At 36.1% G+C, this 13680-nt stretch overlaps 1 protein-coding gene and 1 long non-coding RNA gene across 3 annotated transcripts in view; one reads left to right on the top strand and one right to left on the bottom strand.

Moving 5' to 3' along the window:
• The first annotated feature begins 833 nt into the window (after positions 1 to 833).
• Positions 834 to 13680, top strand: part of LOC144652009 (uncharacterized) — a 60706-nt gene continuing 47859 nt past the window's right edge. The window contains exons 1-2 of one of the 2 annotated variants that reach the window (XR_013570416.1): positions 834 to 1205; positions 1827 to 1939. This is a non-coding gene — a long non-coding RNA (uncharacterized LOC144652009). The remainder of the gene's footprint in view (positions 1206 to 1826; positions 1940 to 13680) is intronic. The other variant, XR_013570415.1, reaches the window with a different exon arrangement.
• Positions 3601 to 4712, bottom strand: LOC144652701 (uncharacterized). Its single transcript, XM_078512751.1, has 2 exons — positions 4568 to 4712; positions 3601 to 4314 (listed from the first exon to the last, which is right to left on the bottom strand). The coding sequence occupies exons 1-2, from the start codon at positions 4633 to 4635 to the stop codon at positions 3981 to 3983; spliced, it is 402 nt and encodes a 133-aa protein (XP_078368877.1). The 5' UTR covers positions 4636 to 4712; the 3' UTR covers positions 3601 to 3980.

Raw genomic sequence — 13680 nt, forward strand, 5'->3', positions numbered from 1 at the left:
CACTGTTCCTCTGTGATTACGTTTCTCTGTTCCCACTGTTCCTCTGTGATTACGTTTCTCTGTTCCCACTGTTCCTCTGTGATTACGTTTCCCTGTTCCCACTGTTCCTCTGTGATTACGTTTCCCTGTTCCCACTGTTCCTCTGTGATTACGTTTCTCTGTTCCCACTGTTCCTCTGTGATTACGTTTCTCTGTTCTCACTGTTCCTCTGTGATTACGTTTCGCTGTTCCCACTGTTCCTCTGTGATTACGTTTCCCTGTTCCCACTGTTCCTCTGTGATTACGTTTCTCTGTTCTCACTGTTCCTCTGTGATTACGTTTCGCTGTTCCCACTGTTCCTCTGTGATTACGTTTCCCTGTTCCCACTGTTCCTCTGTGATTACGTTTCCCTGTTCCCACTGTTCCTCTGTGATTACGTTTCTCTGTTCCCACTGTTCCTCTGTGCCTACTGTTCTTCTGTTCTCACTGTTCCTCTGGCCTTTATACTGTTTTTCTGTGCCCACTGTTTCTCTGTGCATACTGTTTCTGCCAGCGGCCGGGTTATGCCCTAATCATTTGGGCTAAAAAAGTTTAACTCTCCCTTTAATTTTTTCACAGTCTTTTATTTTAAATCTCTGTTTTTCGGAAATTTTAGTTTCTTTAAGTAGACACCAATTGCTTTATCTTAAATAATTCTAATTTAATTACACGAATAAATGCATGCAATGCATAAATGCATTTATAAAATCGGCGGAAACGGAAGAAATACTTGTGGTGCTTTTAAAAGGAAGAAACGGCAGAAAAATGACAGTAGTTTTAGCTTGAATTTTAATTTAGTTTGGAACACGAAACTCAAAATCAGCCCACACAACTAATTCACTAGGCCACGAATTTAGTTTTTTTGTAAATATTTAGAGAATGTCCTGAGAGGCATCTGCATTGCTTTATACGCTTGCAGTGTATGTTGCATTCGGCAACTTTTCCCGCCACTTGACGCAAATGGCGGGAAAAGTTGGCAAGCGCCAAGCGCCTTCTCCTCATCAAGACGAGGTAAAAGTTTGTCATCGTTACGGCCGCCATTTTGATTTCTTTGAGTTAGGTTAAGTTGTGCAAAATATCTATAAATTCGCATTGTTATGAAACAACGAGGGAGCCCAAACGTTTCTGTTGAAAGCCACACACCTTGTTTGTAGTTTGGTATTGCAAGAAGCCGTCTACAATGAGCGGTAAGATGATTTTTAATATAGTTCAGTCTTCATTGAAAAAATTTTTCACTCGTAAATTAAAGATCTTTTTTCAAATTTAAATAAAAACAAGTGCTAATGGAAAGCTTAGGCGACAAATTCATCCTTCAATAGAGAAAAGATTTATGTTTTTTAATTTCAGTCCAATTTGGCGCATAGATTATAAGTCATATTACTGATTTTCTTATGATTTTATAGCTTTATACAAGTACGTTTTGTTTCAACTATCAAATGGAAACATATTTTCGCACATTTTGACGTTTAAGTTGCAATTTCTGACAGATTAGTTTTCTCTACTAGATGATGCAGGGGTTACTGCCCTATCCCCCACCCGGGGGCAAAGAACTAAGCTAAGATGATGCAGATACGTCAGATACATGTTCGTTTTGAAAAGATGGTGCCTCTCGAACGAACTGCCAACTAATGTTTGTCTGCCCCGGCCTTCATGCTCAACCTCATCCTAAGTAGATGATATTTCGTCACTCATTCATTCCTTGGAAGAAAGGTCGAGTGACAGAGCAAAAGAATGTGTTTTATGGCCAATTGTGGGTGTGGCTACTGCAAGGCCGTAATTTCAATTCTCTCTCTTTTCTATAACCACAGAACTACGTTGAACTGATAAGATCTCAAGTACGCAACTGTTAAATAAGCACCAAGGGGATAACACAAAGCTCAAAGGAGTAGACACCACAACACCACATGCACCTCGCAAGCAGGTAAGAAATCCTTTCAAAGCATTACAAAATAAAATCACTGTTCCCTTCATATTTTATCATTCGAACAGTTAATGCATATTTAACAATTAGACTACGAGGCGAATGGCTTAACAGAATACAATGATATTTCAGTGGCGAGCTGATCAATAATTTGCCGAAGCCGAAGGCTGAGGCAAATAATTGATCTGGGAGACACTGGCAATTCACGATACAGTCTGTATATGCAAAAACCGACTGCAATTATTGTTTTATCACTCGAATTTGAATCCGAATTTCAATCTGAATTTGATCCGAAAATACTCATTTCGCTTATTCACAATGTAAGTGACTTCGAAACCTAAAATAATTAACAAACAGTTACTAGGAAGAAAACGTAAGCAAAGAACGATATTAAATAAATGATATCTAACCAGTGGCTCGAGTTTTACAGCTAAAACGAAACCTCTAGATTTTCGATCTCTTACAATCCTTAACCCCCCCAAAATGCAAATAACTCAGTTTCAAACTACTCAGTTATGCAAATTCTAACATGCACGTGCGGGAAGTTTAATAGTTACGCAGTAACACGCTATTTCGTGATCAAACGAAACACCTTTTGTGTTATTTCAGTTTATAATTAATTGCGTTCGTCAATAAATATGCACGAGTCGTTTTGAGACTAATGTTTCTTCATCAGTCTGTCCGTTTATTGAAACTTTTTAAGCAAATCCTTTAAGTTATTCTGTTTCCTAATTGAATGGACTTGGAATTTATTTACTTTAGATTTTATAGAACGGCCATAGAGACTTATGGGGTTATTTTAAGCTTTTTAAATCACCGGGGATAGCGATCATACATTTCTGCCGAATTTTCGAGACGGTTATTTTAAAAAGAGAAAAAAAAAAAAACAGCTGCTCACGTGAATCAAGCTCTGGTAAATTAGAAGCACGTTTTCAATGTCACGTTTCCCTAGCTGCGAACTCGTATGCAGCTTTTTAATTTCACTATTTTTCTGCAAAATCTGTCCCAAGAACCTAATATTATGTTTGTATCAAAGGGATATAGTTTCTTCTTGTACCTTTCATTTAAAATTTTGAAATTGGCAAAAAGCAAAGGCTGCTGCCATTGAGCCAAGAAAGCAGGGAAACACAGATGTATTCAGCTTTGAAGTAAAGCAGGTTTTTGTTTTGTAATTTTAAATGTTTCCATGCTGTTTTGTAACAGGGAGTATCCAATAGTCACGAAGCTTAAAGTCCGCTTTGTGTTCTCTTGTGTTGGCTAAATCAGTAGTGTTCACGTGATAGAAGTTTTTGACTCACGTGAAATAAATTGGCACAGCGCTAGCGCCACACTAAATTTAACGAATGCATTTTATCGCTCTAGTTATTTCCATAGTTAATTTACACGAGTCGTTTTGAGACTAATGTACCTTCGTCGCTGTGTACCATTAAGTGACACAATGCACTCAAGGTGTTCTTTTCTGACAATTTTGAAAGATGTTCCTGCAAAATCTGTCCCCAGAATCTAAAATTATGTTTGTATCGACGGTATATAGTTTCTTGACATGTTATTTACAGCGGTCGTAAATTACTAAATGAGAAACAAAACGCTTTAGTGAACTCCCGGGAACGTAGGTGTTAGATATTGATGCTAAAAGAAGACCGAGAAAAAAAAGAATCGTTTATCTAATGTAATGTCTCTTATTTCCCCAATACACCTCTTTGTTTAGTTTGAATTTATCTAACTTTTGCTTGCCAACTATTATTTCAATTGTTCAAGCCTTCCTGCAATTGATTCTGATTCTAAGCGGTATAAGACTCGAGAAGCGTTTTACTATATTACCAAGCAGTTAAGTATTCATGTTCTTTAAAGATGTTCTCCAACTAGCACACATTATTTTATTACAAAACGTTTCATGTTTATAAAGAATGGTCTTTGGCATCAAGTATAGTTCACTTCAGGTACAGTTGCTTTTGTGAGGGACACTATTTACAAAAACAGTTAAAGAGCTACAATAGAATAAAAAACATTTTGTTTGAGACAATTCAACTAAATTATCGCATTAGTTGCAGCCATACATGTTCAACCATGACTGAATAAGCGGATCGTTCAGCCTGTGTTCCGGCTTCTGATTCAAACTCATCCCAATACTGTAACATTCAGCAGCATGTGATTTGCTGGTGTAAGTAAAAAATTCCGGGAAAAGTCGTTCTACTTGGTTTCTTTGCCTGTCAACTTCATGTGACTCATGCTGATCAGCTCCGCAGTGCACGTGTGGGGGCGGTTTCACGTGGTATCTCAGGGCGGCGTTGTCCTCTTCACGTGTTTCAAGGAATGGCGTTACATTTGATCGCCGGGCTTCCTTTGTACTTTGTAGAACTGTCTTCATTCTAAAACTGTCGAAGCAAAATTACGGTCAGGAAAACGCTGCTTTTTTACTATATCTCTTACTCTAACCATGCTTATTTTTTTTTTCTAGGCGAGAGAGCTTAAAAAATAAGAAGTGTGAGCCCACTTGACATGATTGTTTTTGTTTTTGAAATTTAAAAGCACGCCATATAAAAATTAAGATCAGGAAAAGTCAGCAAACTGTACTGTAGGAATCGAACGAAGAAGACATCACCTTTCGAAGCTTGAAAATATAAATACCTTAAACGTCCTAAGTAAACTTCAACGCGTGACTTCTGGGACTTCTTGTGAAGAGCTGCTACACTCATTGTGCACTGGAGTGAATTCTGAATATAACATGATATGAAACTTTGTGCCGGCAGGGTGCTGACTTTTTAATTGGTTTTTGTTTAAGACTGTCATTCTTAGCAGGTGTCTCTTGGCCTTAGTTCAGTTTGAATAAATTTCCGTTGCTTTGTTTCTTTTGTTTGGAAATGTTTGTTTAAAGGCAGCTCTGAATTTGAGTTTACTAACTCGTGCTATCATATAATAGCCACAGTTGTTATTCTCCTGTGAAAAAAAACCCCCGCATCTGTTTATTATAACAAATTGCTATCTGGGAACTGGGTTAGCTACCCTTTTTTTTCTATAAGGATATATTTTATAAGAATATCAAGGTTGAATCTTGCGAAGTTTTAAGAATATTTTAAGAATAAACCCGAGGCTAAGGTGTTGAAAATAATATAATTTTGTGTGTTGAAAATTCATAAATATAATACAATTACCTTTTTATCCAACCGTATAAATTTCTTCTTTTCTCTAAACGCAAAGGAAGCCAATAAAAGGATAAAAACTTACGCTAGCCAAATGTTCGATGCTAATAACAATTCTATGAACGGTACATGTAATACATATGCATGGCATACAGCACAAACGAAAATGTCATATGCTATAATGTAAGAAAATTAAGAATATTTTCAGCCTAAAATTGGCAAGAAAAATAAGAATATCCAAACGATATTCTTATGAAACAAAAAAGAGCGTATTGCATTGGATATATCTTAAGTTATCAGAACGAATTCAGATATTCGGCTGGAACGGATCTTGATTACGTTCATAAAATTGCAGTTCAACCTTATTTTGAGTTCGTGTTATTTGTGTTTGACACTTGACAACGTCGGCAAAATGGATTAACTACCAGATGTTCTCGCTTTCACTGAAGAGTGCTTCAGATAATTTGGGTACGAGATTAGCTTTTATCATACACAATAATACCCTGGTCACCATGGTCACCATCTGGTGAGACTTAGCGACGCTTTTCCGTACGATGGCGTAATGCTATGAGAGTAAAAATAGAAAGAATCTGCTTTAAACTAATGCAGCCACGATTAAATGACCGTATGTGTCTGTTAGTAAAACAGTTCCAAAAATGTCTACTCAGAAATACGGCCTGAGTTTAAAACTGAAACCCAAACAAAGCAAGATTTGCTGATTTTTTTCCTTAATACAGATTGATAGAGATTGGGCTATGGGAGATGGGAGGCTAATTTCAAAACTTATATTAATTAAGGTGCTGATAAAAAACATAAAGTGGACTATTTATTGTTTTAGTGCCGTTTGGTAATACATTTTCGCAAAATAGTAGACTGATAAATACTAGAAAAAGAGGGCTGTTAACAGTATAAAGACAAAGCAAAAAATGAGTTGGATGAACTCTTTTAAAAGCATAAAGTCGCTTTGTTTGCTCTTTCAAAAATGGTCATGATTTACCATTAATTTTTATGGAAGGGGGTGGGGCTTAATGAAGAGAGTTTGGTGTTGGCTACTTCCAGAGAGAGCATGTTAGAAACGGGGACTTAAAAAGAAAGGGGGAGACTTAAAAGAACTTTTTCGATAACTTTTTTGGAGTTTACTTTAACAAATATTGATTTTTTCCCAACAACACATCTGTTCCTCCGGATATTCTCTAGCAAGCTCAATTGCGTTTGTCAAATGAAAGTCATGAAGTTGAACAATAAGGAATCCAGTTGTAATCTAAAGTGGAGAAAATACATAAACAATTTAACTATTTGATTTTTTCTCCTTAGTATCTTGTGGACCTCTTCTGATTTCGATTAGTTCGATTGCATGATTATATATGTGTGTTGATGTAAAAATAACGCAGACGAATTAGTATACAAAAACACTGGAAATGGATTTGCCAATATTTCGGTTTTATTACAAAAACCTTCCTCGCCCCGAGAACAATTTTTGTAATGCAACCAAAATATTGGCAAAACCATTTCCAATTTTTTGTGTTTTGGTAATGTCGATCTGGATGAAAAATTGGTCCCAGAATAGAGCTGTGGAGCAGGAGAGAAAGCCTTAAAACTATCGTTCCATTACTACTCCCTTGCTTCCAAACAGTTAAGCTACATAGATTTTAAGATGGTTTCCGCCGCTGAGCATTCGAGCAATACAGGCAAGAATATAGTAACCAAAGAGATCTCATAGCATGGTAACAGTTTGAGCATGGGTAACAAAAACCTACCAAAACTTGAGCTCTAAAGCTGACCAGCCAGAGAACAATAGACTTGAAATTATCTACATTTCAGTTAAAACGGACGTTTCGCGCCAGTTTTAAACATTTTTACGAGGTTTGACCTTAATTTTCTCGAGAACGCTTTAGAGTTTTAACACGGGGTCACTAAGACAAGTGAATTTCAGTGGGATGTTTCAATTAGTATATAAAATGTTACTTATAAACTACAAGTAGATTTTTTGGTACTTAATTTTTGCACTCATTGCTCGAACTTTCAGCGGAATCCATCTTAAAGAATCTAACCACAAGTGCTACATGAAAACACTGGAGAACAAAAACAAACTTATATTCGCATTGATATTGCACGGAACATGTTTGAAATTGTGGCAATAAATCGATATGAGCTTTGCGGTAGATCAGTTAAATCGATACTATTAACCGCAGTTTTGAACTTTGTTTGTCACTTTTACTACTAGCTAGCAGAAAAGTGTTTGAACTTGAAATAATGTTGTTTCTTAACGTTTTTTGACTCTCTTTACTAGAACCATTAGCACAGTTATGTCTTTTTGAACAGCTAAGAAATTTTTTTTGCAAAACTTCAGCTGAAGCGTGGCTATACTCAGTCTTGTTGCAACTCCTCGAGAGGTTTAAAAATATGGATATTTATTTATTGCAAATGCGGTTTACACAGCTGTTTAGGAGAAAACACACCAGTGCGATACCATGCATGTTTTAAGTGCATCCAATTTATCGGCTGAGACCTCAATAACAAGCATAGACGCCAAGTGTGTCTACACCAGTGCTCAGAACTGATAGTTATCATCTTATATCAGTAACATTTGCCATACGTACAACACGAAGCATTGTTTGGTTTTAATACTTACGTTCAAGTTTCCTTGGCTACTTGGCTAATGTCTTCGATTAGCCATTTCGATAACATTGTGTAACTATCATTGGTCTCATTTTACAGTTGAATAAATATTGATAAATTTACCCTGAACTTCAACCAGTAATATTGCAAGTTACTAAAAGCAACATATTCAAATATCGTTCGACTAGCCATCTGTACGGACTTAATCAGACATAATATTTTCCTTGTTAATCAAAAAATAATCTAAATTTAGGTTAAACCATATTAAAATATTTATGTTATGCGTGGGTAAGTAGTGCACAAACAAGGAGTAGCTTGTTACGTTCAGTTGTTTTCTTCAGAGCCCACGCATTTATGCCACGATACCAGAGATCTGACAACAGCACAACGGCTTTAACTGAAAAATACCGAGCAAAAATGGCAGAAAAGGCAAAACGTCTGAGTCGTTTCAGCCGTCTTGAAACTATTATGGAGGCAACACAGAGAGAAGAGAGCGACAACGGCGGCTGTTTTCTTGATTTATATTTGCCGCAAAAGTCAGTGACGTCTTCAAATGAGCGTGATTCTGTCGGCGGTGAAACTATGCAAGATCTGGAAGCTTTGAGGCGAAATAGGATTGTTTTATCCTCGTCTACGAGAATCCGCAACAAATCCGAACAAAAGGAACACAAGCGTTCACCTTTGTGCAACGTTTCGTCTGCCGTATCTATTAGAACTGAACATGCAAAACAAGCTCACAATTCTGAAATGGCCAAGAAGGACAGTCATAACGCACGCGACATCAAACAAGTTGAAATGCTCTTTCCAGAATTCTTCTCTAGTCGAGCGAACACTCATTTCGTTCAACAAAGTGACTGGTATTATAATAACAATCTTGAAAAGAACGTGGTATTGGTAAATGAAAAGATCAAAGAAGATCCATTCATTCAGTCTTGGCTGAACTTATTTGGAGCTTATACGTGCATGTGAACCTTTTTACGGTTGAATACCATAGAACTTACTGAGCTGAAATGGGGATTTTCTGAAACTTTCTATAACTGATCTTGCGGTGTAATTTTTTAAAATATGGAATAAAAACGAGTAGGTCACCATGTCTGTAAAAGAGATCATAATTCCTTGCAATACCACCTGTAAAGTACCAAAGCCGTGTTTATTCTGATCCGCCCTTTCACAGAAAAATAAGAAAACTTAAAATGTTTTAATAGGCGAACTGCATCGACCACAAACAACAGTTTTTAAAAATACGCTACATGACAAAGAAACACATATACAAATGACCGAGTAGTATAAGACGAGCGCGGTCTGGGTAGGATGATCTCGCAGATCTTTCCGGGAACGCGTTCGGTTTTCCGGTTTTATTTTTCTCGCTCCGGTCGCCGGTTTTTTTTTTGCCAATTTCCCACAAAGAAGCTTGTTCGCAGGTTAAGTTTTCCTTGCGTGCTTGTTTTCCTTGCGTGCTTGTTCTTAAGAGCATAATTATTTCATCTTCCCAAGTAATGAATAAATTTACGTCTTAATTGAATAATTATCTGTTATCTTAGTGTAAGTTGATTAAGTAAATTACATTGTAATGTAGGTTTATGTGTTTGAAATAAAGTGTATTATAATAATTATAATAAAAAAAAATAATTTTTTATTTTCTTTTTTTTTTTTCCCCCCCAAAAAAAATCTGTTTTTTTTTTTACTTGGAAACTAGTCTATACTCATTTGATACAGAGAAGATGATTGCTGGGTTTATGAGATGAGAATCAAATGAATGGGACATTAATTAAAGGTGCAACAATTACGCGCCAACATTATGCACAGTGATTTTTTATCACTGTAAAATTTACTTTTCTTTTTAAGTACCACAGTCAACTAAAAGTACACTGTAATAACTCTTGAAAACTAGCAAAAATAAATTTAGTATAGGTATTAAATGGTTAGCCTGCAACGCAGACGGATTTTTGCCTGTTGTTTCACATTCTTTCGCAAGATAGCTATTTCACTGGCTCGAACAAATAAGTATACCCACGCTTTCCACATCTACGTATATTGGTTGTACCAAGATGCGTCATCTTGGTGCTTACCCAAATTTTTCATCAATAGCCTTAACCCCAGTTACGTAAGCCATTGCCTTAGGCTAAATACTCTATTAACTGTTGCTCAACCTCAAACACTAAACTGTTCCTCCCTTGTCTCTTTTAATTCCACTCTAAAACTTTAAACATTTTAATTACAATCACTTTATCAAAAATTATTCTCAATGATGTATTAGTAATATTTAATTTGTTTTCAATGCCGTTTTTTGCATGTCTGCATTCACCTTCAAACCCAAAATTTTGATCACAACAAATATCCTGTCAGTATTATTTATTTGCTTTAGAAGCATAGACACTGTTCGTATGGCAAATTATTTCTAGTCTGAAAAAAATTTCAATCCAAAGGGCTCTAAATGCTAGGACGAGCTCCAAATAAGTTCAACCAAGACTGAATAAGGGGATCTTGCTTAACCTTTTCATTTACCATTTTCATGTTATTTCTATGATCATCATTCCAGTCACATTGTCGACCAAGATAAATGCTTGTTCTTTTAGGAAAGAACTCTGGAAAGAGCTTTTCAACTTGCTTCATCTCGCACAGCTTTCGAGCTTTATTCTGTGTCGCTTTAGCATTGTTTACTCTATCAGTTCTTGTTTTTTCTCCATTTCTGATAATCACCAAAGGTTCAGCCAACGTCCCTTTCTGAGATGTCAAACGTCTGTGTTCTTTTTGTTCAATCCTGTTGCGTATTTGAGTAGAGGGTTTAGCAATTCTTTTTCTCCTTAAAGTTGCACCTTGTTGTATCTTTTCAAAAGCATCCTCAGAATCCTGTATATGGTCTGAAGACGCCAATTGCTTATGCTGCGACGCTGTATTCAAGTAATCCAGTTTGCTCCTCTCTTCTATTTCTGCCGTTTCCATTATGGTATCTAGCCTGCTAAAACCAAATCCTTTTACCTTCTGTGCCATTTAGTTCACAGTCTACTGCTATCTGTCGATCGGTAAGGTTTCCAATTTCACACAATGCCTCTAAGAGTAGTGGAGTTCAAATGTATACTGTAACAAACCCTCGCTTTCTCGATTTTATGCGAAAATTGATGTACAAGTAATGGATATTTTTAGTGTTCGGCAAGCTGTTGTCAGTTTGAATTTAGCATCTCTGTCACTTATAGTGGGCGAAAATAGCGTCTGATCAGATGCGTCCTTGCAGATGTTATTTGAATGGACTCTTCAGGTTGTTATGGCATGGTTGAAGAACAGCGTAACAGAGTCATCAATATTTACTATGGGGTGAACCGTAGCCGCACGTACTTTATCAGAAAGAAAAATAGATAACATAAATATACAGATCAGTTTAACTCAAACAATGTCATGTGTTAAGAAGGTGAAATTTTACTGAAATGGGTTGATTTTAAAATATGATATTTTTGTTTTTCGTTTTTGTACCGTGTGAAGTTTAGGTGGCCTCTCTTAGTACGCCGTTTTCTTAGGAGGCGGGAAAGTTTCTGACACCAAAAATAATGTTTACTGTTATTATCAGATTATCACGCATGCTTATTACTTGCGCCTCAGACGCTAAATAACATGTAAATATAAAAAAAGATGCATAGCGCCATATCAAATGTTTACATTTAACAAGCTGTGCACGGCCACAGGTTTTGTTTTTTATTTTAACAACGCTCAAGCGCAGAGACACCCGTCATTTCCAAAAGAATCGTCTAGTTTTTCGAGTTCATTTAAGATGCAAACATTATGGAGTGGCTGGAACGCTTGTTAATTACCTTTATTTTTGTAAAAGAGTTCCAATTGGGCCTCGTCTACTTTTCACATAAACTGGAAAGAAAGAAACATAAAAGTAGAAAAAAAGAGTATCACAGAGAAATAAAAAAGAGTTTGTTTTACTTGAAATACGTTTCAGCAAGCTGGTGAAAAAAAAAACAACAAACTGTAGTCGAATTATTAGTTAGAAACCACGCTATAAATAAGTTAATTTAAATTTATTGCAGTCATGTCTGACGTAAGGATGCAAAAGAATTGTTTTCACTTGCCACCCTGAATATCTGAAATATAACCTGTGGAGCTGAGCTATGAAGCAAATCAGAGCGCTATTTTCAAGGCAAAGTGAAAACGCTTGGTTCATATAAAAACCGGTTCACATGGTCGCGTTTTTAAATAAACACCCCCGTTTATTTATTATTGAATAAACGCCCTCGTTTATTTATTATTAAATTAACGCCCCTTATTAAACGCCGGGACTACAAGGTCTAGTTTGAAGTAAATGCCCCCAGCGTTACTTCATGTAAATGAGAACTAACTAAAAGCTTTTGAATTTTTGAAAGGGCAAGCAAAGCAAAACCTAAAAACATCGGCCGGGCAACGACGTAACACCGGCGATAAATGCCACCGAACATCACATTTTGTTGATTGTCCTGAAGTATATTACGAAGAATTTTATTTTACGGGGTGACCCATAAAATTGACGCAAAGATAGTATAGCAACTATTTTTGAGCAAAGAAAACATTTGCAACAACTCAGTGAGCGTTTTAATACAGAAATTGTGTACGATCGTTTTAACGAAAGCTTTTCTTGTCAGATTTTTGCAGATTTAGAAAAGAGTGAAAGTATTGTATCATGCGAATTGTTTATTATTTTAATGGAGCGATGTTCGCTTGAGTGTCATAAATTGGTTCGCGTTTGCTTTTGTTTTGCATTACTACACTTAGTGAATGGTTTAAAACACTCGCGCCACTCTCTCAGCCACTCAACAGTTAAACCAAAACCATTCATGACTCGCTCACTCACGTTTTCCCGCGCTTCGTGCCGGCTACATGATTGGCCAGAGTAATTACTTTGGTTTTGGTTTTAGAATACTCAATTTAAAACTGCTGTAAACGTAAAATTTTCAAAGGGGTGTCGCATTAAGGAACGAAGTGTTTATTAAATCGGCGAACTTCAGAAGTTCTCTCCTTATCGATCGACGATGCCATTTTGTAGCAATCCTAGGCCTCTAGAGATTTCAACGCGATTTTTTTTAAAATAATAATTGTGCTGAGTTTTTTACGCTTTCTTTATAAAAGGTATTTTTCTTCCCGAAGTTTTTGATCTATTGACATAAAAGTCGCTGGCTTTGTTCATTGGTTTTAGATGTTACGGCCGGTTCATTAGTAATAAAACAGTTTTCAGATCTTTAGTGTTTATTCTCCCATGTATCTGATAAACAACACGGCCGACCATATCCGGGCCAAAGGGGCTGGGACTGTGGCGCTTGGAGTTGATGACGTAAAAGACGTCATACAGATAAATTGTTTTTGCAGACGAAGAATTTGGGAGGCATTTTCACTGCCGTAAGCCCCGCTTAAAAAACACGACATCTCGGGCAAAGAGTCATTTAAAAAAATTTAACAGGCGTTTTGTAGATTTTATGACCACAATTTGCTTTTATGCCGGCTTATTTGATACATTTTTTCTAATTTATTTGACAAACAAAGCAGTTAGTATTTAGAGATAACACTTAAACCAGGCTCAGTGGAAGCATTTTCAAGGATAAATTACCTTTTCTTTTTGCAATTTTGAACTATTTTTTTTTTTTAAAAATTTCAATACAACTTTAAAAATCAAAATCCTTAAACGGCTAGCCGACACTATTCCTTTTCCCGTTACCTTGTCTTTTTGTTATTTTGAACTGAAATTCAAGTTTTTTTTAAGTTGTATTGTTGATGTTTTATTCCATAAGAAAGAGCAATGTGTGAGGATGCTTAAGAAATCCTTTCGGCTAGTGTTTGACACTTTCACCTACGCTAAATAAGTTACTGTATTTTCTCGATTAAACGCCGGGCCCCGAAAAAAGGGCGGGGTCTCAAGGTTGGTGGTATTTTTTTTTTTTTTTTTGTTTATATTTTTTTTTTTGAAAAAATATTTTTTATAATATATTAAAATTTTTTTTTATTAAATTTTAACAC

This window comes from Oculina patagonica, chromosome 4, assembly GCF_052425735.1.
Source record: "Oculina patagonica isolate OP01 chromosome 4, crgOcupat, whole genome shotgun sequence".
Taxonomy (NCBI): Eukaryota; Metazoa; Cnidaria; class Anthozoa; order Scleractinia; family Oculinidae; genus Oculina; species Oculina patagonica.

Excerpts from the sequence above, each read along its gene's own strand:
- LOC144652701 (XM_078512751.1), bottom strand. The coding sequence starts at position 4,635 with ATGAGTGTAGCAGCTCTTCACAAGAAGTCCCAGAAGTCACGCGTTGAA. Across the intron at positions 4,315-4,567 it reads GTTTACTTAGGACGTTTAAG|TTTTAGAATGAAGACAGTTC; the intron begins GTATTTATATTT and ends TTGCTTCGACAG.